The 24,824-nt window shown below is 44.6% G+C and overlaps 1 protein-coding gene across 1 annotated transcript in view; it reads left to right on the top strand.

Moving 5' to 3' along the window:
- The window catches only part of GABBR2 (gamma-aminobutyric acid type B receptor subunit 2), a 339,710-nt gene that overhangs the window by 95,576 nt on the left and 219,310 nt on the right, over positions 1-24,824 (top strand). Inside the window, exon 2 of the mRNA XM_080668601.1 lies at positions 9,093-9,230. Within this exon, the coding sequence (XP_080524727.1) occupies positions 9,093-9,230 (138 nt within the window). The remainder of the gene's footprint in view (positions 1-9,092; positions 9,231-24,824) is intronic.

Raw genomic sequence — 24,824 nt, 5'->3', positions numbered from 1 at the left:
AGTAAGCTCTGTGTGAAGTTGTCGTCATGTAGAAGGACCGCAGTCTGAGGCCACATTAATAGAATTCTATGCTCAGAATGCAGGAGGTGATCATTTCATTCAGTTTAGCATTGTGGCTAGGTGTATTCCAAACCAATCAATAGGGAAAAGACAAACAGCCCAACAGAAAAATGGGCAAAGTCACCAGTCCAAAAGGGTAAACACAAATGGCTTATAAACATGTGAACAGATGGCTCAATCTCCTTAATAATAGGAAACATACAAATTGAAATGACATATCAAATACCCACAAGATTGGCAAAAATTAAAATCATAAGGATGTGGAGTAATGGGATTGCTCAAACACTGCTGGTGGAAGTATAAATGGCTAAAACCACTCTGAGAAAGTGTGGGAAACTTGGTGATTCAATGATTCCATTTTGAGGTTTATTCCCTAGAGAAGCTCTGCACATGTGCTGGGAGACACGTATAGAAATGTCCAGTATCTGGCTTACAACAGCAACCAAACAAAACACAGGGCACTACCCATGTGTCCTTCAACAGGGGCATGAACAACAAGACTGTGGCTTATTTATGTGATGGAATACTACAGAGGTATGAAAATGAATGAACTACAGCTATATTCAGCAACAAACATCTCACCAACATAATATAAGGCAAGTTTCAGACAAAACATACAGCATGAAGCATGAGTCCACTTTTAAATACATTTAAAAACAAATACAATTAAATAAGATAGTGTTTAGGAAACATGCACATAATAATAAAGCAATAAAGAAAAGCAACAGACGGGTTGGGGTCCCCTGGGTGAAGGAGTGGTATGTGCAGTGTGGGCACACACGGGCTGCAACATAAGCTGATTTTTGGATATCCTGTATGTACATATTACAATTTTTTATACCTCATATATGTTTTATGTATATGGTAGATTCTTTTCTATGAGGGAAATATTTCATAACAACAAGTTCTTATTTAAAATGAAACAGTACTCTGAAGTGACACTGCCCAGGATTGAGTCTTTACATCTATTTGACCTTGAGCAAGTTATTTAACATCTCTGAACCTCAGTTTCCTTATCTCTAAAATGGAAATAATAATAGAGCCTACCCTGTGATAATTTTGTGAGGTAAGAATAGGACAATTTATGTGAAATTCGGTATACCATGACTAACACACAGTGAGTGCACAGCACATGTTAGTTAGTGTTCCTTTCTGTGCCAGGCAGATTGGGGTATGTCCTAGAAATATCTGTCCTTGGAGTCTTTCCAGAGAGTAGCCCACAGATGAGAAGGTGTGAAGCCATATTTTATGGCGAAGATTGGAAGGAAGAGTTCCCCCCTTAGCTGGGTGAATTGATCATCTGGCAAACAAGACATCTCTTGGAGACAGGCTGGCTGAGTTTAGGTATCTGAATGGCTCTCATGGGAATTAAGGATGGTAAATGTTCTGTGAGGTTCTAGAATAGGCATGGGTAAACTATGGCCCGTGGCCCAAATCTCACTGCTGCCTGTTTTTGTAGATAAAATTTTATTGGAATGCAGCCACACTCATTCATTTATGTATTGTCAATGGCTGCCTTTGTGCTACAGAGGGTTGAGAAGTTGCAAGGCCCACAAAGCCTAAATATTTACTGTCAGGCCCTTTAGGAGAAAAGTTTGCTGGCCTCTCTGCTCAGAATTAGAGCAGGGAATACAAAAGGAAGAGTGATTTCAAGACCAACACAAGAACTCTCTAAGAAGCTGATCTGGCCAAGAACGAATTGGTGAGGGAGTGAGTCCCCTGCCACCTGAGGGATGTAAGCAAATGCTGACTGCTCCTGGAGTGCAATGCACAGAGGGGACCTTGTATCAGGGGCAGGTTGAACACATTGGCTTTCAAATTCTCCTTCAGTTCTGAAATTCTGCATGGAGTAATGCCCAGTTTCAAATTGGTTGTTATTAACTCTGACATTTTCTTGGCATTTTTACATCTTAACTCTTAGCAACATTTTCTTTGAAATTTTTATGTAAAAAAAGTATTATAATTTTTAGAAATTAGATTTAAATGAAAATGGATTTTATTCTAGAGTCCCAATTTTTCATTTAAGAATTGATTTTTATGGCTTTTAGATCTATTCCCATTGATAGGTGCTGAATTTTAAGAGCCTGTATGTGCCAAGTGTGATTTCTCTGTGACAAGTCCATTTTTCTAGGGGAGGAGAAACCACTGGAAATGAGGCAGTGGAAAGGAGTTTATTATAGATGTGGAGTCAATGAAAGGCAGAGAGGAAAAATACTGGCAAGAAGAAGGGAAGGAGGGAAGGCAGCAGTTACTGAGGGCCTACTGTGTGCCAGAGCCCATGTCCAAGTGGCATTAAACTTTGAACTATTGCATGAGAATATGAACTGTGGTGGAATTACCTCCCCGTCTGCTGATCGATTGTGGCCGTGCCACCTGTAAGAATACCCTCTAGAGGCATTCTGAGAACATGATAAAGCCCATAGATTTCTTCCAGGACACGAGAACCCCCTTATAGGGGCTCTGAGAGCAATTTATCAAAAGCCAAATTGCTCCAAGGCAACTTGCCATAAATAATTTCTCAGAATGATGGTTTTGCCCAGTGAGCTCACTAAGAGCTGTCTGACAGACACCTTAAGTGGGAGTTAGAAATGCTTCGGCATTTCCCCGGCTCAGGCAGGGATTGGTCCATAAGAAGAGGATGAGAATAAACAGGCATTAGGGGACATCTCCAAGTGCAGCATTTAAGAAGGACTGAAACATGAAATAGAGGGCAGATTGACTTTCACCTGAGCCAAAAGGACAAATCCTTGTGAAATGGCCATGTGAAGTGTCTGCAAGGAATCCCTGGGGAAACTCCAGCTTAGAGAAATTCCCAAGTGATTTGGTGAATTCACCATCAGGCAAACTGATGTGCGGATTAATTTTCAGTGAATGGTAGCCTGTCGTGTGTGTGCTCAAGCGGCTGGCCCAACCAAACTCGTCTACAGGATCCTCACCTGCTCTTCTTGAGGCCAAAGACAAAAATCATACACAAACAGGAACCTTTGGGGTCATCTCCTTTGTGGTTTTCATTTTTTGCTAGCAATGAAATCCTGTTTTCAAATAAAGCATTCTGTGTGAGCCTGATGCTGTATAAAGAATAGATAACAAGGCGAGCTGCTGGCTGAAGTGAAGGTGAGGAGCCCAGAGGCCATTTCACTGTCCCTAAAACATCTTTGCTGGGTCCTGGGCAGCACTTTGAAAACCCCTAAGCTGGTTCAGCCACAAAGACTCAGCTTTGGTGAGGGAAGTCCATCTATTTGGGACACTAATCATGTCAAGTAAGAAGATACAGTGTTAGGCATGAGGATGGGAGAGGTAGCATCAACAATGGCACAGATCCATCCCTGTGATTTGTATTTTGTTGTTCACAGCAGATTGCTCTCCAGCATACTCAGTGGTGCTGAGCAGGTTGTTTCTCCTGCCTCCGGTCAAGAGTGGTCAGGATGAGGCCTGGGCTTGCAGCGTTATCCTGGGGAGAATGGTCCTTTCTAGGGTGCTGCTAGCTTTAACCTCCCTTTTGCCCATTGAGCTGCATTCTCTAGATTATTGAAAAAGCTCTCAACTGGGAATCCTGAAATACTTCCCCTAGTCCTGAAAGGACAGTGGACAAGTCCTTTCACACTGAGGACAAGTCTTCAGCATCTGCCCCTGAAAGTTAGGATGCAGGGCTGGCTAGATTAGCAATGCCCACACACGTTTGGATTTCACAGAGCAGCAAATGCTAAAGGAACGGGGTGGGGAGTGGTGGTCATGGAACAAAAACTTACATAGGGTGAAACACTTTTTATTTTGCCACATTAGGATATTAAAAACAAAATCCTCTTACTATCTATAATTTATAAGAGAAAAACATTTCAACACCATCCAAACCATGAAAGATCTCATCTATATATTAAGGAGAGCTCTTTATATGGAACACATTTAACTTGAAATAAGAGGTTATTCTTATTTTTTAAATTTTACTTTGCTGTATTAGTTGTCTATGGCTGCTGTAACAAATTACCATAAGTCTAGTGGTTTAGATCACAACTGTATATTGTCTCAATATACTGGCCGGAAGTTTAGGTACTGTGTGACTCTGCTAGGTCCTCTGTTCAGGAACAAGGTCAAAATCAAGGTTAGCTGAGCTGGGTTCTATATGGAGGCCAGACTCATTCAGTTTGTTGGCAGAATTCAGTTTCTTGCAATAGTAGGACTGAGGTTCCCATTTCTTTGCCATGTGTCCCCCCTCATCTTCAAGCCAACAAAGGCACATTAAAATTTATTTCATTCTTTGAATGTCTTGTTTCCCCCTCTGCTGCCAGCCAGAAAAGATCTCTGCTTTTCAGGGCTTGTGGGACTACATTGGGTTACCTGGGTAATACTTTCAGGTCAGCTGATTTGTAACCTTCATTACCTCTGCAAAGCCCCGTTTGTCATGTAACAACATTCATGAGAGTAAGACCAAGGGGCAAAATTCATGGGGGCCAGAATTCTCCCTTCTATACCCAGCCTGGTGAAAACTGAGTTGGATAAACATTTTTGAACATTGAAAGATGCTTCTAGCTCAAATATTAGTTGTCAAATATTGTCAGGTTTCAGAAGTTGTCAATTTGTGAGAAGCCAGGACATCATTATTAATATAGAATCTTGCACGGACTAGGTACTGGGGAAATGTTTGCTGAGCAAACAAGTATTAATTAATTTATTGTTGCTAATATTTTTAATGCAATTTTTATTATAAATCTTGTGGTACTGCATTATCATTGTCATTAGCTACAGATTAGAAAACAAGCTAAATCATTATCAGAATGTATTAAAATGGGAAATGATTCCGTAAATCATGATAGAAATAATTAAAACATGAACTGTTCTGTTCTGTCTGCTTGTGCTAAGGGTGGGAAGTGTTGCTTTCCATCAAGGAACAGGGACAATTAATAGAGGGCCCCAAGAAACAGTAACTTAATCTTTAATCTTTCCTCCCTCCTCCCTCTCTTCCTATTTTTCTCTTCTTTTTTCTTTCTCTCTTTCCTTCTTGGCAAAAAAGATAACCTGGCCAATTTAAAAATTAAATTAAAATTTTAAAATGGAATTCTTTCCTGACTCTCTATAGGCTACAATCCAAACTCCCTAGCCTGGCACTCAGAGTCCTCATTAGCCTTAGCCCAACTCACTTTGCCCTCATCACTCAGTCTCGAGTGCTCTGCCCCCAGAGCCCTCCCTGGTTGCTCCTGTGGTGTCTATAGCCTGGATCTGTCTGTCTTCAGTACTGAGCACTGTCTGCCATGTGGCATGCCACCTGTGCCCCTGTCTCACTACCTGTACCAGACAGTGAGCTTCCTGAGGCCAGGAGTTGCGTTGGACTCATTTTCTATCCCTTTCAGCACCCACCGTGACTCACTGTCCTGAGTCTCTCAAATAAACAAGGAAGGAGCAACAGGTACTAATCTACTCTGTCCCACATTATGGTCACTTTTAATAAAAGGGAGGGGGAACAGAAAGAAAGAGGAGGACAGAGGATGGAGAGGAAGATAAGAATCAGGAGAGCCACGTGGAAGTAGAAAGAGAGGAGAGAAAGCAGATACAGGGAGAACATCACCGTGCTCCTTCGGGCATTCAACAGCTTCTTACCAAGTCCTGATTGAGGCCCCTTCCAAGCTCTGGGGAGACAGCAGTGAAAACAATAATAAACATCATTGCCCTCAGAGACCTTGCATTCTAGTTGAGAGGTCAGCCAATACACAGGCAGACAAAAAAATAGAAAAAATGATTTCAAATAATTTTAGGAACTATATTAAGACAATAAATAGTGTGGCCTGTTAAGTGACTGGGAGTAGGGACCATTTGGGGGAGGGAGGTAGTAGTAACAACTTCACAGAGGAGGTAACAGCTATGCTGAGACCAGAATGATGATAAGTAGTGAGCCATATTGAGAACCAAGTGAATATTATTCCTTGAGAAAACAGCAAGTGCAAAGTCCCAGGGGCAAGAAGGGAATTGCTTTCAATTTCAAGAAACAAAAAGGAGGCTGGTAAGTCTGTACTGGCTGAGCAAGGAGAAGAGTGGAGGGAAATCACATCAGAGTGAGAGGTAGGGCTGGATCTTGTGGCTTCTTGTACCCATTATGATAAGGAAGGTTAGAAATATCATACCAAAATTTGTAAATAATACAAAGTAGTTATTGTATAGTTAGACTAACAGGGCATTTTCCAACAGCCCTGCCTGAGGGTCACCTGACTGGGGGAATTTAAAGCTCAGACATCTTATAATTCTCTAAAACTGGTAGAATGTGCTGGGGTGTGTGTGTGTGTGTGTGTGTGTGTGTGTGTGTGTGTGTTGGTTTTGTGTTTTTTTTTAGAGAGAATGGAGGGGAATGAGGAAGGGGAGAGAAAGAGAGAGAAACATCGATGTGAGAGAGATACAGTGATTGGTTGCCTCCCATTTACACCCTGGACTGGGCTGGGGATCAAGCCTTCAACTGAGTTGCTTGACCTTGACCAGGCCAACAGTTTGGTCTGAGGGCTCTAACCATTGATCAAGCGAGCTAGGGCTGTGCTGGTTTCTAATTATATTTTTTCTGTCCCCACAGAAAAATTGCCCTGAAGGACATTAACCAGTTTTGTATCTAATTTGTTATTTTTCCATCTATCTATATATATATAAAGGCAGTGATCTTAACGACCGAAGGCTTGACCGAACACCAGAAGTCAGTCCTGCAGTCAGTGCTGGGTTGCCGTGGTGACCCAGCACTGACTGCTGCAGCTGCAGGCACAGCGACCCAGCACTAACTGCTGAGAGACTTGCGGATCAGGCCAAGAGAGAGGCCTGGAGAGGGAAGTGGGGTCTGATCCATAGCCTCTGTGGCAGCTATAGATTAGCCCTTGCCTCTCTCTTTCTCTCCGGGCCTCTGTGGGGGCTGCTGATCAGCCCCGCCTCTCTGATCAGGCCCGGAGATAGGCCCAGAGATGCTGACTGGCATAGAAACCGACCAATAAGAACCAAATCTGGGTGAAGTGCAAGGAGCCAAGGGCTGCCTAGGAGGCAGAGCTTTTGACGCTGACTGGCATAGAAACTGACCAATCAGAACCAAATCTGGGTGAAGTGTGAGAAGCCAATGGCTGTCCAGGAGGCAGAGCTTTTGACGCTGACTGGCATAGAAACCGACCAGTCATAACCTAATCTGGGTGAACTGCTAAGGCAGAACCTAAGGTGGGGGCTGAGTAGGGGGTTTTAAGGCAGTTGGGGGCAAGATCAGGCCAACAGGGGAGGGCAGTTAGGGGTGATCAGGCAGGCAGAGGCAGTTGGGGGCGAGATCAGGCCAGCAGGGGAGGGCAATCAGGCAGGCAGGTAGAGGCAGTTAGGGGCGATCAGGCAGGTAGGTAGAGAGGTTAGGGGCAATCGGGCAGGCAAGCAGGCAGAGGGGTTAGGGGCAATAAGGCAGGCAGGCAGAGGCAGTTAGGGGCAATCAGGCAGGTAGGCATGTGAGTGGTTAGGAGCCAGCAGTCCCAGATAGCGAGAGGGATGTCCAACTGCCGGTTTAGGCCCGATGCCTGTGGGATCGGGCCTAAACCAGCAGTTGGACATCCCCCAAGGGGTCCCTGATTGGAGAGTGTGCAAGCTTGGCTGAGGGACCCCCCACCCCCCACTGTGCACAAATTTCGAGCACTGGGCCACTAGTTCACTATAAAAATCCCTGTCTTTTAAATTTTCTTTTGAATCCACTTTGTCATTTTGCAGATACACTTATACACAAGTTAAATAAAAGGGTGATATGTACCCACTATTGATCTTCATGAGAATGATGTTTGTAACCTTTTGAGAATCATATTCTGATAAGCGTTTGGGTTTTAAGTGCATGGAAAGCTGAAGAGTAAGAAGGACTAATTTATGTTTTACAAGGACCCTCAGACTGCCAGGTGGTGAGTGGCCTTAACTGAGCCCTGGGGTAGCCAGAGTCTCTGTCCAAGGAAGAGATGACCACTGGGCTTGATGAGAGAAGTGGAGGTAGGGGGAGGTGGGAAGTGAGCCAGCCTACTGACTCCTAACATTCATGGACATTGATCCTCCTCCTGCTCCTCTTCCTGCTTCTCCTTTTATATTGTGATAAAATATATATAACATAAGATATGCCATCTTAAACCATTTTTAGGTGTACATACAGTTCATTGGCATTAAGTACATTCACATTGTTGTGCTACCATCACCATCAGCCATCTCCAGAATGTTACCATCACCCAAACTGAAACTGTACCAAATAAACACTAACCGCCCCCCCACCCCACCACCCCTTCCAGCCCCTGGCAACCACCATTCTAACTTCTGTCTTTCTGAATTTGACTACTCTGGGTACCTCATATAAGTGGAATCACACAGTATTTGTCCTTTGGCATCTGGCTTATTTCACTTAGTGTAATGTCTTCAAGGTTTATATATGTTGTAACATATATCAATTTCCTTAATTCTTAAGGATAAATAATAGTCCATTGTATGGATATACTACAATTTGTTTGCCCACTCGTATGTTGATGGATATTTCAGTTGTTTCTACCTTTTGGCTACTGTGAATAATGCTGCTATGAACATGGGTGTACAAATATCTGTTGGAGTTCTTGCTTTTGATTCTTTGGGGTATACACCTAGAGATGCTGTGCTGGATCATATAGTAAGTCTGTTTAACTTTTTGAGGAATTGCCATACTGTTTTCTGCAGCAGCTGCACCATTTTACATTCCCACCAGTACTGCATAAGGGTTCTAATTTCTCCATATCCTCAATAACATTTGTTATTTTCTGCTTTTTAAATAATAACCATCCCAAATATAAATGACCCTAGAAGGGGGAGACCTTTTGGGAGGCATTTGGGAGCTAAGATGGGGATGCCAAGATCATATTTCATTCAGCTTATAGCACAGGCTCAAGGCTGGCTTAAAGAGAGGCCCCACCGATGAAAGAACTAAAACCCAGAAGGTTTCCCATGAGGCAGATTTGTTTGTGTGAATCCACTATTGGGCTCTTTCCCCTGGGGAAAGCAGCTTCTAATTTGGGCTTCTCTTTCTCTGTGTTGCTCCCCAGTGTGATAATGCGAAAGGATTGAAAGCCTTCTACGATGCAATAAAATACGGGCCAAACCACTTGATGGTGTTTGGAGGCGTCTGTCCATCTGTTACGTCCATCATCGCAGAGTCCCTCCAAGGCTGGAATCTGGTGCAGGTAAGGTCCAAACTGCCTTCGTTTGGGGGACTCTCTTGACTGGCCACCAATCTTTTGCAGGAATGGTTCCTTGCCCAACATGGTTTCTAAGTTGCCCGGATTAGGCCCTGGCTCACCCTTTCCTAGGGATTGCACAGCCACTGGCCCCACCTCTTGGCCTGACCTTCTGGCCCATCCTGGCATGGCCACCTTTGTGTGTTTGAAATCTTTCAGTGACTCCCTAGCCTGATTCTCAGGGCCATCAGCATCCAGCCAATCTGCCTGTCAAGTGTCATCTGTCCCTGCCATATATTCCATGCCTCCGTCCCTCCAGACAACTCACCTTTCAGATGCACCCTGGACCTTCAGACCTCAGGGCCCTGCTCTCTCTTTCTCCTTAACCAGATTGTCCTTTACCAAACTTCCCTCCCCCAACTGAAGTTCTCTTGTCTACTAAGACTGCCTTTCTCCTCAGGTAAGCCTTTCCTGGGGCTACTGGCAAGTTGTTTACTCTTTATACCAGCAAATGTTATGCACTGTCGAAAGTTCCACCAGTGAGTGTGTGTAGTCTGTTGTAGGCAGTGTTCACCAGTGCTAGCTGTTATTTGGAGTATGAGAGAAAAGAGTATAGAAAGATGTGACCATCTGGGATGAGTGGTTTCCTATGCACATGTTTTACTTCTTTGCTTCATCCATGCATCCATCCATCCATCCATCACCCACCCATCTATCTGTTCATCTATCCATCATCCATTACTCCATCATCCACCCAACAAATATAATGGTCAACTTACTGTGTGCCTAGAATTTTGGTAGACACTGGAGATATAGTGCAAACAGGACAGACATTGTCTCTACCCTTTGGGAGCCTACATTCTAGGAGGGATGCAGGCAGTAAGCAAATAAACAAGTAATAATACTAAAAGCTAACACTTGTATAATACTATATATGTCATGCATACTACATACCAGACACTGTTCTGAGCACTTACATGCATTAACTCATTTAATCCTTATAACTGCTCCATGCTGTGGCATTATTATCAACCCCATTTCATAGATAAGGAAACTGAAGTACACAAAGCTAAGTAATTTGTCAGAAAACCCATGGCTCATAGTAACAGAGCCATGATTTAAACTTAGGCAATCTGGTCCATGAGGTAAGACTATGGTAAGGAAACTGGGCTATGATAGACATAAATAGGGTGAGGAGATAAATAGTGACTGCCTGGGGGCAGTCAGAAAAATCTTCTTGTAGGAGGTGACATTTGAGCTGAGACCTGAAGCATGAGGAGGAACTGGTTGGGTGAAGAGCATCCATGTTTACGGATAGAATAGCGAATGTAGAATACCTGTGATGGGGAAGAACCTGGCATGTTCAGGGAACAGAAAAGAGGGCAGTGGGGCTGGAGCAAGGTGAGTGAGTCGTCGGGTGGTGAGAGTGAGAATGAAGAGGCGGGCAGGAGCTGGACCACAGGAGGATCTGATTTCACTCTGCTCTCTCAAATTGACTGAAGAACTCCTTGAGTCTGGCCCTGCGTGCCTGGGATGCTGGGGGTAGAGTGGCAGTGGGAGCCAGCCATGACAGAGGTGTGATGAGGGAGGGTGAGGTCCCAGGGAAGGACCACCCACTCAGTCCAGGGACCAGGAAGGTTTCTGAGGGAAGTGAGGCTGAGCTGACTGTGAAGGAAGAGAGGGTGTTGGAAAGCTGGAGACATGCAGGAGAGCACTGCTGGCAGAGGAAACTGGGTGTGCAAAAGCGGGTGTGGGAGTGTGTGGGCTTGGGCAGTGTGAGTCATGTGCTGTGGCCGGAGAAGGCCATGCTGAATGTGGGCGGGTGCAACCGGAGATGAGGCCTGAAAAGCAGCTCTGCATGTGACAGTTCAAACCTAACCACATAACTGGGGCCAGCACAGCTCAGTGAGCCCTGGGGCCTGGCTTCTGGCCCCGAGGTGCCTATGCATAGCCATGAGACCCTGGTCAAGTCACTTCCCTTCTCTGTACTTGAGCTTCCTTTTTTGAATGCTGAGGAGCTCCCTACACACCCTGCTGTCACCCTGAGCTGCCACTCTGAGCCTCAGTCCATCATCTGTAGTCAGGGTAGTTAGAGGGCACGGTCTCATAGGGCTGCTGTATGGAGTAAATAGTTAATGAGTGATTACAACTGTGCCTGGCACATCATAAGCACTTATGTGTTCCTGGTTTCATTGTTGTCACCGTGCCCTGTCTCCTACTCCTCCGCAGGTTGAACACCCCGATTCTTAGCACTCCTGGGCTTTCCTGCAGCACTGTTTTAACCTCCTGAGACATCCATTCTCCCCAGGTCCAGTATGTCAGTCCTACCCATTCTTAGAGACCCAGCTTAAAATGCTGCCTATTCCAGGAAGCCTTTCCTCACTGCACTATCTAAAGTAGCCCTTTTGTAAATTGTTTTTCTCACTTCCCTGTTTACTTCTAGCGAGCATGCATGGAACCCCCCGCCATGCCCCTCTGCCTGTCCCTCTTTTAGGGCTCTGCAGATGTGAGGATATGTTTGGCTGGGCTGTGAGCTCCTTGAAGACGGAATCTGGGCCTGAGTTACTCCTCTTTTTCCTGGTGCCTGACACTTCATAGACCTTATTAGATGCCCGCTGAATGATCCGAGGGTGGGAGGAAGGAGGAAGAGAGGGCAGGACAAAGGATTGGCAGGTGGACGTTTTCCCCAGATGAGAGTTTGAGCTGTCTGGGAAATCCTCACCCAGAGAGGAATTCAGGGAGGTTACTGGCCCACTCACAACCTCACTGGGACTGTCTGGAATTCTCTGAGGAGCTGCAGAAGCAAGCACAGTGTTGGAAACTCCTGGATTACCAGCTGACTTTAGCATGAACAAGACAACCTTGTTCAGTGGGGTTGACAAGATAGGGAACCGGGTTTTGAGATGGGAATTGTTTTAGTTATTTATTGCTGTGTAACTGATCACCCCAAAATTTAATGGTTAAAACAGCAATAATCATTTATTATTATATCATTTCTGTGGGTCAGGAATTCAGACCCACAGAATGACTTGTGTCTGCTCCATGATGCTCAGGGTCCAGTTGGAGATTTGAAGGCTGGGAACTGGCATCATCAGAAGGTTTGGCTGGGGCTGGAAGATTGCTTCCAGCCTGGTTCCCTCATGTGGCTGGCTCTCCACGTGGGTCTCTGCATAGGGCTGTTTGAATGACTTCCCCAAAGCGAGTTCAAGGCAGAGATGGCAGAGTCTTTTAGTACCTAGCTTCAGAAGTTGCATGCCATCATTTCTGTCATATTCTGTCAATTATACAAATTAGCTCTTACTTAATGTGTGAGTGTGGGTCTGAACTGTACAAACTGTAGTGGGAGCTGAAGATCACTAGGGACCATCTTGGAGGCTAGCTACCACTAATGTCTGAGAGTAAGGCAGGAGCTCAGACTGCCCAACAAGGAAGACTTGATGCTAAGCCCCTTTTCTGCTTTCAGAACTGCTCATCCTTCAAAACTCTGGATAGATACCACCTCCTCTGTGATGCCTTTCCTGATCCCTTTCCTTCTGTGCCTCCCAGCGCCCAGAGTGAATTCATTGTTCCTTCCTAAACAGTGCCTTTTCAATAGAGGCCATCTCCGCCAAGGAGTGGAAATTGATTTTTGTGGGGAGGGGGAAAAATGTCTCACTTTTTATGTATAAAGCACAGGACAGACATACATACAGTATATAAATAGGCATATAGTCTATTTGTAACATTGAAATTTCAGGAGTGGGGCAGGATTAGGAAAAATTACTCTACTGGGAGAGTGAGAATGATAGTGAAAAGAGGGCTGAGAAACATGGTTCTATACTGCTTCTGTGTTGCATACAGTCTTTACATTTTGTGGAAAATAGTTATTCTATGTCCAGTCTTCCCTACTAGACAGTAAGCTTCTTGGGGGCAGGGACTCCCATTCTCTTCATCTCCCAGTTGCCAGTGCCCAGCACGGAGCCTGGCACACAGAGATCCTCACTGAGCGCTGGGAAGTGGCTGGGAGCCTGAAACCCTCCACTGCAGATACAGGAACAAAGATCTGAATCCTTATGGGGAGTAGCCCTGGAGCCTGATTTCTGCGCTCCCCCCCGCCCCCTGATTCTCAGGGAGCACAACCCCATTTGTTATGGACTAGACTCTGGGGACCTCCCCATCCCCTTCCTAAGAGGCTGAGCTTGCTTACAAAGATGGTGGAGGCTGAGTGAGTAGGTCTACTGTCATGGGACTTGATGAATCCCTTAACTTATTCAAAACTGGGCTCTGAAACAGTTTCGTAAATGGGAAAATGCATGTAATTTGTGTAATTGAAAAGTAGCTCTGACTTCCCTTTGGGGGAGACAGCCTGGAATATGTAATCAGTTGTTTCAGTTTCCTGGTGCTACAAAAATAGGGATGTGCACGAGGGAGGGGTGAAATGCACCCTGGTGCTGAAATTGGTTAAATTTAACTTGCTTTTGCCGGGCTTCTTGATTCATGGTTGCTGTGTTGAGAGGCCAATATTGTCTAAGTCGTGATGTGAGTTCCTTAGCCACTGGGCATGTCTGCTTTTCCAACTAGATTCGAGAACCTTCATAGAGGCCAGGGTCTGATGTGCGGGCTCTGTCTCTCTCCCATCTGTCAGACCTACCCAGGGTGGGGGCTCATACCTGGGCCTCGCAATGGGAATGACACACCAGGGCATAGCCTGGAGTCATGTGGGAAGGGCCAGGGTAGCCATTGGAGACTGAGCAATGTTCAGACTGGAGAACATACAGGGTGCTGGGGAGGAGGGAGGAATATTGGCTTCCAGAGCTGCTTGGCTCTTTGAGAGATTTTGCTGCCTCTCTGTGATGTAGGTGGGGACAAACAGGTGAAACAGGTAGAGTTAGAGTGGAGCAGGGTTTGCGCTTGTGGCTAGAAGCATCCAGCAGGGAGCAGGCTGCCTGGCTGTGAGTCAGTGAGTTCTCTGCTGCCCGAGATTCCCCAAGCATTCAGTCTCGGCCAGTCCTGCTCTTGGGGGTATTTACTATGTTGAGTAGGCACAGACCAGGATGGTGGCTCTCAAACTATATTGTAAGAGTCACTTATAGGGTCTACAGTTGTGCTCCTGTTAATGCAAATTCCTGGCTCTGTTCTGAGCAGGTCCAGGTTAAGGACTGGACATCCCACTGCTCACCCCTGCTGCTGTGTCTATACCAGCAGCTCAGGTGATTAGATGCAGTTGATTCCTGGATTTAAGCCAGGTGATTTCTAAGGCCAGTTCATCTAGACCAGTGGTCGGCAAACTCATTAGTCAACAGAGCCAAATATCAACAGTACAACAATTGAAATTTCTTTTGAGAGCCAAATTTTTTAAACTTAAACTTCTTCTAACGCCACTTCTTCAAAATAGACTCGCCCAGGCCGTGGTATTTTGTGGAAGAGCCACACTCAAGGGGCCAAAGAGCTGCATGTGGCTCGCGAGCCGCAGTTTGCCGACCACGGATCTAGACACTAGACAGGGGTGGGCAAACTTTTTGACTCGAGGGCCACAATGGGTTCTTAAACTGGACCGGAGGGCCGGAACAAAAGCATGGATGGAGTGTTTGTGTGAACTAATATAAATTCAAAGTAAAGGAGCAGAGGGGAGAGTAAGAGAACCGGATAGAACAGCCGGATCCGGCCCGCGGGCCGTAGTTTGCCCACGGCTGCACTAGGATCTACTAACAAGTGCTCCTGGTCCAGAGAACTTCAATTTGTGCTGCCCATGTGGAGCAGATAGCAGGGGATGCCGCTGGAGAAAATACCCTAGTGCTGCCAGGATGAAGCCCACAGTCTGTGGTGTGGCAAGAGGGTGCTCTATCACCTCGCCATTCTCCCTCCCACTTCCTGCTCCTACATGCCGAGGGCTTTGTACAGGCTGTTTCCTCTGCCGTGGTCCCTTCACCTGGCAGGATCATGGTTATTCTTCCTGGCGCAGCTTGCTTGTCCTTTATCTGTGAAGCACATCCTTCCTATGCTCCATTACCCATACACCCCTCCCAAGGTGTTTGCTGCCCTGTGCTTGCACCTACCTTGGCCTGGAGCTGCCTAAGGTCAGGGCCTGGCCTCGTTCATCCCTGTACCCTGGGCCTGGTGTAGGCCTGGCTCCGATGCTGAGTGGCACCCAGGCAATGTTTGCTGGCATAGTTCTGGATTCCTGCCTTCTAGGTCTCAGGCTCATCTCCTGATCCTGAGGGCAGATTATAAGAGCCTGCCAAACTTGGGAGGACCCGATGGCTCTGCACCTGCAGCTCCTTGTTAAAGGAAAGCAAAGGGAGGCCTAAAATGGTCTCTACCTCTGCATCGGCCCTCGCCCCCTATCTCTGGACCCAATATATGTTTTTAAAATCCTCACCCGAGGATATTTTCCCATTGATTTTAGAGAGAGTGGAAGAGAGAGGGAAAGACAGAGAGAAGCATCGATGTGAGAGAGACACAGCAATTGGTTGCTTCCTGCATGTGCCCTGACCAGGGCCTGGGCCAGGGAGGAGCCCGCAACTGTGGTACCTGCCCTTGACCAGAATGGAACCCAGGACCCTTTGGTCCACAGGCCGATGCTCTGCCCACTGAGCAAAACCGGCTAGGCTAGACCCAATACTTTTTAACTAATATGTTTCCTTTGAAAAAATTTTCAGACCCCCCGTAGAATGCTATCCTCAGAGGTCTGAACGTGGCTTGCTTCTGACTCTGCTTTGTACTTTTTTTTTTTTTTTTTTTGAGTAGCTCTGCAGACCTCCCAGCAGCCTATTCTGCCCTTCTGAAAGCATGGGAGTCTGGGGGGAAAGCAGGAGGATTTGGAGCTGGATGGGGAAGATGGAGGCAGGGCAGCAGGAACAAGAGAGGGAGGCAGAGCCCAGCGAAGGAACAAGAGATGCTACGAGAGGGGCTTTGACCTCCTCAGAGACCAGGACAAAGATCTTTCTTTCTTGCGAGTGAGATGATAGCTGCCTCAGCTTACAGACAGAAATAGTCTAGCTGATGAAAATAAAGTCAGATTCCTGAAGGGATAAAGGGCTGCTCTCAGGAAAATGCAAACACGACTTCGTCATGAACCATATCCCGCTGAGCCTGTCCTTTAAAAGGCAGCCGCATATATATCCCAGCCATTCCTGTGCAAAATTCCCCTACTTTACATCCTGCCTTTTTTACTGTTTAAATTGTATTGTTTGATGAACCAAAACTTAACAATTTACTATTTTACTTTATTTTACAGATGAAAGTATTTTATTATTTAACATTATTAAAATAAATTCAAATATTTTTTAAAAAGGCAGCCGCAGCAGATTAGTATGAAATCGTAGATGCATTTCTCCTGGCACCGACCCAAGAGTCCCCTTGGCAGCCTACCCTGCCTGCCAGCCTGCCCTGGCACTCCCTCGACACCCTTCCTGGGAAGGAGCACTTCAGTTTGTGGGATGGGGCTGTCTCCCCAGAGAAGCTCGTGTTCAGGAGTGGAGGGAAGGAGGGCATGCGAGGGAGAGGGAGAATGTTGACTCTGCGTTTGTAGGTGTGTTGACAACTATGTCCCAGGATATTTAAGACTTGATTTCTGAAAACCCCAAATCATGCTTGGTTTTAACATTTTAAAAACCACACAAATCAAGCCTTTTACTATTTACAGAATTCCAGCATCACTTAAATTGTTGGTCAATGCCATTTGCTTCATAAGAACAGGAATGTTGTCACCTGACTTGATTTTCTCAAGTGATTATCTTATTAAAGTTATATGTTGTCTGAAAAATTAAAAGGTTGTTTCTTCCATAGCTGTGGGTTGTGGAATTTGAGGCAATGCTGGTAGGGACTTAATAATCATTTGGTTCAGTCTCCCTATTATACAGATTGGGAAACAGAGGCCCAAAGCAAGCAGCACCTTGCCCAAGTTCTTAAAATAACAGCAGAGCTGAGTCCCATGGCTCGCTCTTCAGTGCTTTGTAACATACTAGTATACCATGGTTTTAGTAATCTCTCTCAGCCTCACTTTTTTCTCCTGGAATGTGATAATAACAAGTTAGCCTTCTGTATTTCTTGCAATAGTGAGAATCAGTGAAGGCTTTTCTTTTTTAAAAATGAAAGTTCTTTTATAGACTATAAAACAGTAAGTAGCTGCTGTTACAATGACAAGTTTTCCTTGGCTCAGACCTTGATTACAGTGATGGGTGTTTAAAAATTACCCCCTGCTTTGCATCAGCAGCAAAGGTTGTTTACTCTGGCACTGCAGACCCTGAAACTAACGTCAGAAGCAGAATGGAGGCTCTTCAGGGCCTACCTCTCAGATGCAGTGAGTTAAATCACAGGGATGTAAAGTATAGCAGAGGGAATACAGCCAATAATATCGCAATAACTTTGTACGGTGACAGGTGAATACTGGACTTTTCGAAGTGATCACTTTGTACAGTATATAAATGTCAAATCACTATGTTGTACACGTAAAAGTAATATAATATTGTATGTCAACTCTACTTTAATTAAAAAGTGATTTACATTCCAGAATAAAAAAAAATCCAGCAGGCCAGCCCACGTGGTGCCACACCCTTGCTGTGGAGCAGATACCAGGGACTATGGACTTGACTGGAAACCATTTAGGAATGTGGGTGTGATTAGGCACAGCTGGAAACTTCGCTGTGGCTACTGTCTAAGAAAGAGAATGGAGGCCAATAATCCAGGGCGGGTCAGAGCCATTTCTTGGCGCTGGTCTCCAGAGGGGCCATTTAGCACATTAATAATCTATGAGATGCTTCCTCCTTCTAGATTCATAGAAAAAAAAGGGGGGTGGGGGAAGAGAAGAAGTGATATTAAGGGCATGCCCTGTGAGCCAAGTGGAGTGGGGGGGGGTGAAGAGAGAGCCTATGGATGGGCCTTCTGGCCATGTTGGTGGATGCCTAAACAGTAAAGCCTGGTTCTGAGAGCAGGTGGCATGTCACATGTGAGGTGAGGAGAAGTTAGTAGCTTTTGGTTTAGATACAAGTGGGTGAGAGGAAGTATGAGCTCTCAGAAGGGATGCCAGCAGTATCTTCTGTGGGGAAGGACATGTCTTCTGTTCTCACTCATTCATTCATTCACTGACGCGTGCTTATATTTATTTGTCCATTCCCTCACTTGACAAGTGTGGTGCCTGTTGTATACTCTCCCAGGCATTGAATTCCAGTGCCCAGTGCTGCCACCTCAGGACAGTTGGACGTGGCAGAGAGGCAGTTTGGCACAGTAGCCAGCACAGAGGCCTGCAATCCATAAACTCTGGGTAATTGTCCCTTCTCTGTCTCTTATTGATAAAACAGGCTTGGACTAATTGGCAAACTCCTACAGCCTCACTGAACTTATCTGCAAAATGGGCTAACTAAATCTGCCCTTCTTCTAGCGCCATTGAGAGGAAGAGACAGGACAGGGAAAGTGGAGCAGGTAGAAGCACCTTGCAGACTGTAAGCCCCTAGAGATGTATGGGTAATATTATTACTACTGATGCTTTGCCATCTGAGACACCAGCCAGGCCCTGGGCAGGGAGCTCCTTGATGATTTTTAGGTCTCAATTTCTCTCCAGATTCAAAGCTGTGTGGATGAGATGAACTGTCACAGACCATGAAGGTGACTCAGAACAGTAAAATTAAAACAGAGAACCTACAAGAGAGACAAAATAAGCCCACAGCAGCTGTAAGAGGCACACACACTCTTTTTTTTAGTTTGCGTGTTCACAGAAGCAGAGGCAAAGAAGGGCATGATGCTGTTGAGTGCACGGCAGTTCCCATTCTATTCCTGCCAAGGACCCCAACTCAAATCTTTCCTGTCCAGCTAGTTAAAGATTCAATTCAAGGTTCTGACCCCATTATTAATTCCAGACCATGGTATCTAAAGCAATACCAGTTTCCAGCATGAAAGTCCAATGGCCTCATTGTTTATGCATCTTTCACCACCTCAGCCCCTTTCTGGAAACGTGCAGGGTGTAAATAATTTATTCTAAATAAATAAATCACTTGCACTACTCATGGTAGAGTGATGCTGCTGGTAAGCAGTGCGAATGCAGATAGCATTGGGTCTGGAATTACAAGCTGAGTCTGGAAAGAACTGGAGAGGGAATTAGAAAAGTAACTCCCTCCAGAGGACAAATGTGTAAAATGGATATAATAACCAACTGTATAGGGCTGTTTTGAGGGGTAGAAGTAATAACTGTGGAGCAGGAAGTGTGGGCAGGAAAGTCTTGGGCAAACGGGGATGAGTTGGTCATCCTCACCAGCCCCTGTCCTGCATCTAGGAACAGCCTGCACCTCTGTGCACTTGTTAGCACTCTGGGTGATTCTGCTGTACAGAAGCGGAGGGGGGATTCAGGCACCGGATGAGGGGTCGTACTAGGCAATGCTTCCCAAATGGATCTGATGGTAGGGCTCATCAAGTGGGCTGCAGTTGGGGTGGGGTACTGGTTTGTTGGTTAAAAATCAGATTCCCAGGCCCACTGACCAGCATCTCCAGGGAAGAAGCCTGGGAAGGAGATTTTTAACAAGTACCCTGGATAGTTCTTATCATCAAAGACATTTGGGAACCACTGGTCTAGAGATTGTCCAAAGCTGTGGGGTCCCTGAGACTAGCAGAAGCATCTGGGAGCACATTAGGAATGCAGATGTCTAGGCCCCACCCCGAACCTACTGATCCTGAATCTGAATTTTCACAGGAACCTAGATGATTCTTCCTGATGTAAGACTTCCTGAGATCTCTCATGGGAGTCCAGGTGTCAGGTGAGGGAGAAGGTTTTTAAGGATAGGCAATCAGACTCTGGAGTTAGCTTAAGGAAAACACCTATGATTCAGCCCCAGGATCCCCTCTTGGAATGTCAGAGTGAAAATGCAGGTGCAGTCAGTGCTCTCACCAACTCTGGATGTCCCTTCAGTCAGCATCACGGACCACAGGGACTCTTGTTAAACTGCAGTGCAGACAGAGTGTGTCCTGCTCAAGCCCAGGTCTGACACACTAACCTGGGAGCCTCTTTCAGCCAGTAAGACCACCAGCCCCCTAGTGGCCAGGAGCACACAGAGGGGACCCATGGCTCCAACTAAGGACCAAAGGAAAGAGCACTAGGTCAATGTGAGGGCACCTTGCTTCCCGTCTGTCCCTGCCATCTCCTGGATGGGTGGCCTTGCACAAACCTCTTCCTCTTGCTGGAGCCTGAACATCTTCACCTGTAAATGTTCTGTTTCCCCCCAGGCCCGTGGCAATGTTCCTGTGAGGCAGGACCTGGGGTCCTTGGTGGCTGCTGGGCAGGTGCTCTGGAACAAAAGCACAGGGTTTGTGTCATAGCACAGCACTGACTGCCCCTTCTATGTCCCATGTGATAAGATGGTCTTGTGTCTGGTTCTCTTTCTGTTCCTAAGCCACTTACCACTTAGGCATGCAGTTCCATGTAGAATAGTGGGAACAGCCTTGCAGTTAGGCCAAGTTCTCAGCTTTGCTGTCTCTTAATCTCCACTAGATGAGGAAACTGAGGCACAGAGAGGTTGAGTGTAGTGCCAAGGGGTTGCCAGGACTAAAAGGCTCCAGAGTTCCTGCTGGCAATCACAGGTACACTGCCTCTCACACAATCTCATTTAATCCTCAGGGCAATACTGTGGGGAAGGGAGAGCAGGCATCATCCTAGATGGCCTGTTTTCAGAATGAGGAAAACAAGATGCTGGGAGCAGACCTCAGGGCAAAGGAGTGGGTTTCTGGGGGCTATGGAGGAAGGCTCCCTCCATGTCTCCAGGGTCCCTCCCTAGCCTCTTTCTGCAATGAGCTTCCTGTCAGCAGATGACAACTCAGGCTGGTGTGAACTTCTCAGTGCAGGCCTGTGTTCTCCTTGTAAGTCGTTCATCACACACACACACACACACACACACACACACACACACACACACACACTACTTTTACTCATCCAGTTACTTGTTATGTATAAAAAAACAAATGGTTCTTTTGAGTTCAGAAAATAGATGGACTGGTTGTTGGTGAAAATCAATAACTGTGCTAAGTATTTCAAGCATGTAGGACTTAAGAGTTCTACTCTGAGAGGTTTTATAATGAATGGGTTGTGTTTTTTTAATAGAGCATAGCCTAATTTCATTTTGAATTATACAGAAGGTTTTCACTTTTAGTCTGTTTACTAAGAAGATTAAATAATTTATTATTTCCACGATGAAGAGATAGAGGCTTATAAATCGAGAAGTGCTCAACCTGAGAAAAACAGTCCTAGTAGATAACTGTTTAGATTATGCCCAAATGCCAATTTAAGCATAAATTTCTCAAATGTCCCCCAAGTTCCCACATAGGCTGTTACATAACACTGTCCAGTTACTTCTAAGATGGTGCATTGGCTTTTCGTGTGCCAGGGAATGGCTCCCTTCTCATGTTCGGTGTCTTCTGAAACTCTAGGCCCATTGCTAGAGGTACAAGTTCATAGACACTTGGCACAGCAGGGCAGCTGTGGCCCAACCCAGCAGCCTAGACTAGCAAAAAGGAATCTTTCCTCAATTCTCAGCTCAAACATCTCTTTCCTGGGAAGCCTTTCCAGCCAGATTACTGCCTCCATGACACATCTGCCTGGCAGCATCATCAAAGGCTCAGTTCCCATTCTGTGCCAGGCTTGTCTGATCCTTGTGGGCTCCCTCCGTGAGGGTGGGCCACATCTCCCTTGTTGGTGGTTGGAAGCCCAGAGTCTGGGCTGGAGTTGAAGAGAACCTCCAGGAATCATTGCTTTTGTTTTGTTTCGGGGTTTTTCCCTTTCTCAATTTCTCCCTCTGTAAGTAGCATTATGAATTTACGGATCTTTAAAAATATATTAAACGGATGCCATTTCAATCAGTTACAGACATTATGTTTTAATGCAGAGTGTTTTCGCTGCTCTCCTTATGTTTCTACCTCTATCCCAAATTTTCTTCCAGTTTTTTATTTTGAAAAATTTCAAACCTGCAGAAAAGTTAAAAGAAAACACAATGAACATCATATTTCCTTTACCCAGATTCAGCAGTTGTTTACATTTTGCCATGTTTGTTTTCCTCTCCCTTTCTTGGCCCCTCCCTACCTCTCCACACTCATTTTTTGTTGAAGCACTTGACAATAATTTGCAGACATAATGACACTTCATCCCTTAATGTGTCAGCATGAATCTCCTAAGAACAATTATATTCTCTTACATCACCAGAATATAATTATCACATCTAAAAAAAATAACAGTGATACAGTAACATTACCTAATATGTGGTCCATATTCAAATTTCGCCACTTGTCCCAAAATGTCCTTTTTGCCACTTATTTGTGGGTGGTGGGTGGGTTGGAAGGGATCAAGGATCCGACTAGGGAGCATGCGTTGTATTTGTTGTCATGTGCTCAGTTCTTTAAACTAGAAGATTCCTTTGTTTTTGGCTTTCAGGACATTGATCTTCTTTAAAAGCCCAAGCCAGTTGCATAAAACGTCCCACAAATCCCAAATCTGGACTTGATTGTTTTTTCATGATTAGGTTCAGATTATACCGTTTTAGCAAGAATGCTACACTTTTTCAATACCATGTTCTTCCCAGTGCATCGCACCAGGGGCCTACAATTGAACTATTAACTGATGATGCTAAATTTGATCACTTGGCTAAGGTGGTATCTGCTGGTTTATTGTGAAGGTGCCTTTTCCTCTCAGTAATTATTAACTAATCTTTGGGGTAAGACTTTGAGACTATGTGAATATCCTGTTTCCCCATAATCTTTTACCCAATGGTTTTAGCATCAATTGATGGTCCTTGCCTGAGTCACTATTAATTACTTTGGAGTTGCAAATGACCATTTCCAATTCTGGTGTTCCTTCTACATTTAAGCTGGCATTTTTCTCTGCAAAAGAGCATTCCCTTTTTTAATGCTTTCTTTCTCTCCTCCTGCCCTCTTCTCGCCCTTCCTCTCCTCTCTGCCTTTAGTTAGTTTGGGCCTTTACCTGCTGTAGACTTAAATGGGCCATTTCTCCAAGGATTCTGATTCTTTCTGGTGGGGAATCATAGTTAGAAACCAAGATTAAGAGAACCTCCAGGAATCATTGTTTTTGTTTTGTTTCGGGGTTTTTCCCCTTCACAATTTCTCCCTCTGTAAGTAGGGTTCTAGGTATACTCATTGCTACTGGGGCTCTCTGCTTCTACTAGTAGATGTTTTCAGTGAACTGAGCTAGAAAATATAATATTTAATGTTTTAAACAAAAATGTTTAAACTTTAATCTGATCACAAGGAGACAATGAGACAAATATAGGACATTCTACAAGTCACCCAGCCTGGATTCTTCAAAGAAGTTAATGTTGTGGAAAACAGTAAGAACAACAGAAAGGCAGGGGACTGTTCTTAGATGAAAAGAGACTAAAAAAATGACAACCAGATGCAAGGCATGAATATCTATTGAATCCTCAATTTTAAAAAATGTAAAGGGCATTGTTGGGAAATTGAAGAAATCTGAATATGTACTATACATCACATAATTCTGAATTTCTGCTCATTTTCATGATGTGATAATGACAAATGTAATGATATAGGAGAATGTCATTCTTAAGAGCTGCATTAAACTATTTAGGAGTAAAGTGTCAAAATGTTGATAAGTTCATTTCAAATGCTTCAAAAACAAAAACTATGTGTGTGCATGTATGTATGTGTATCTTTTTGTGTATATATGTGAGTGTGTATACATTTTTATGTATATATATATTTATTTAGAGAGAGAAGAAAGTAGATGTGGAAAATAGTGAAAGGAATATGGTGTTCATTGTACTGTTCTTTCAACTTTTTTGTAGATATTTCACAATTAAAGAGCTGTGTGTGTGTGTGTGTATGTGTGTGTGTGTGTTATGTTGGGAGGGGGGACAGTAAAGATGTGTCCAAATGTCCTTTATAGATTTTTCTTTGTGTCACTACCAAGTATAGCAACTTGGTATACTCTGTTTTTTAATTTATTTTATTGTTGAGAGCATTACAGATGTCCCACCATTTCCTCCCTTTTGAGTGCCTTCATTTTTGTTTGTCTTAAGTTTTTAGGGATTGCTATTTTTCTTCTTATTGATTCATTTTATTTTAAAATGTATACAACTTTTACATGATTCTATAGTCAAAACTACACAACAAGTAGAGAATTCTTGGCTATGATTCAGCTTGTGTCTGTTCTGTTTCATACCACCCCTATAGATAACCATTTTTATTAGTTTTTTTAACATTTATTCTTCCAGTGTGTTTTGTGTTTCTTTTTTTGCAGATTGTGTGTGTGTGTGTTTATTCCTTTACTTCTTTCTTACACAAAAGGGAGCATACTATATATGCTATTCTGCACATTGTTTTTTCACTTACTTGACCCAGAACTCACCATTTTATCGTCATATAATGACATTCCTTATTCTTTTTACGGCCACATTGCACTTCTTTGTGTGGACATACTATAGTGTGTATAGTCTCCTACTGATGGACATTTTTGGATTGTTTCCAATCTGTTGGAATCACCTTGGCTATGTGTCATATTTATGCCAATGTAAATTGGGGATGAATTCCTAGAAGTGGGGTTTCTAGTCAAGAGAAAACGCATCTATAATTTTTCTAGAAAATAAATCTTCATTGAATGAATGAGAAAACGAATGA

This window comes from Plecotus auritus (assembly GCF_963455305.1).
Source record: "Plecotus auritus genome assembly, chromosome: 5".
Lineage (NCBI taxonomy): Eukaryota > Metazoa > Chordata > Mammalia > Chiroptera > Vespertilionidae > Plecotus > Plecotus auritus.
The sequence above is the reverse complement of the archived record's forward strand: the minus strand, read 5'-3'. Positions and strand labels throughout refer to the sequence as shown.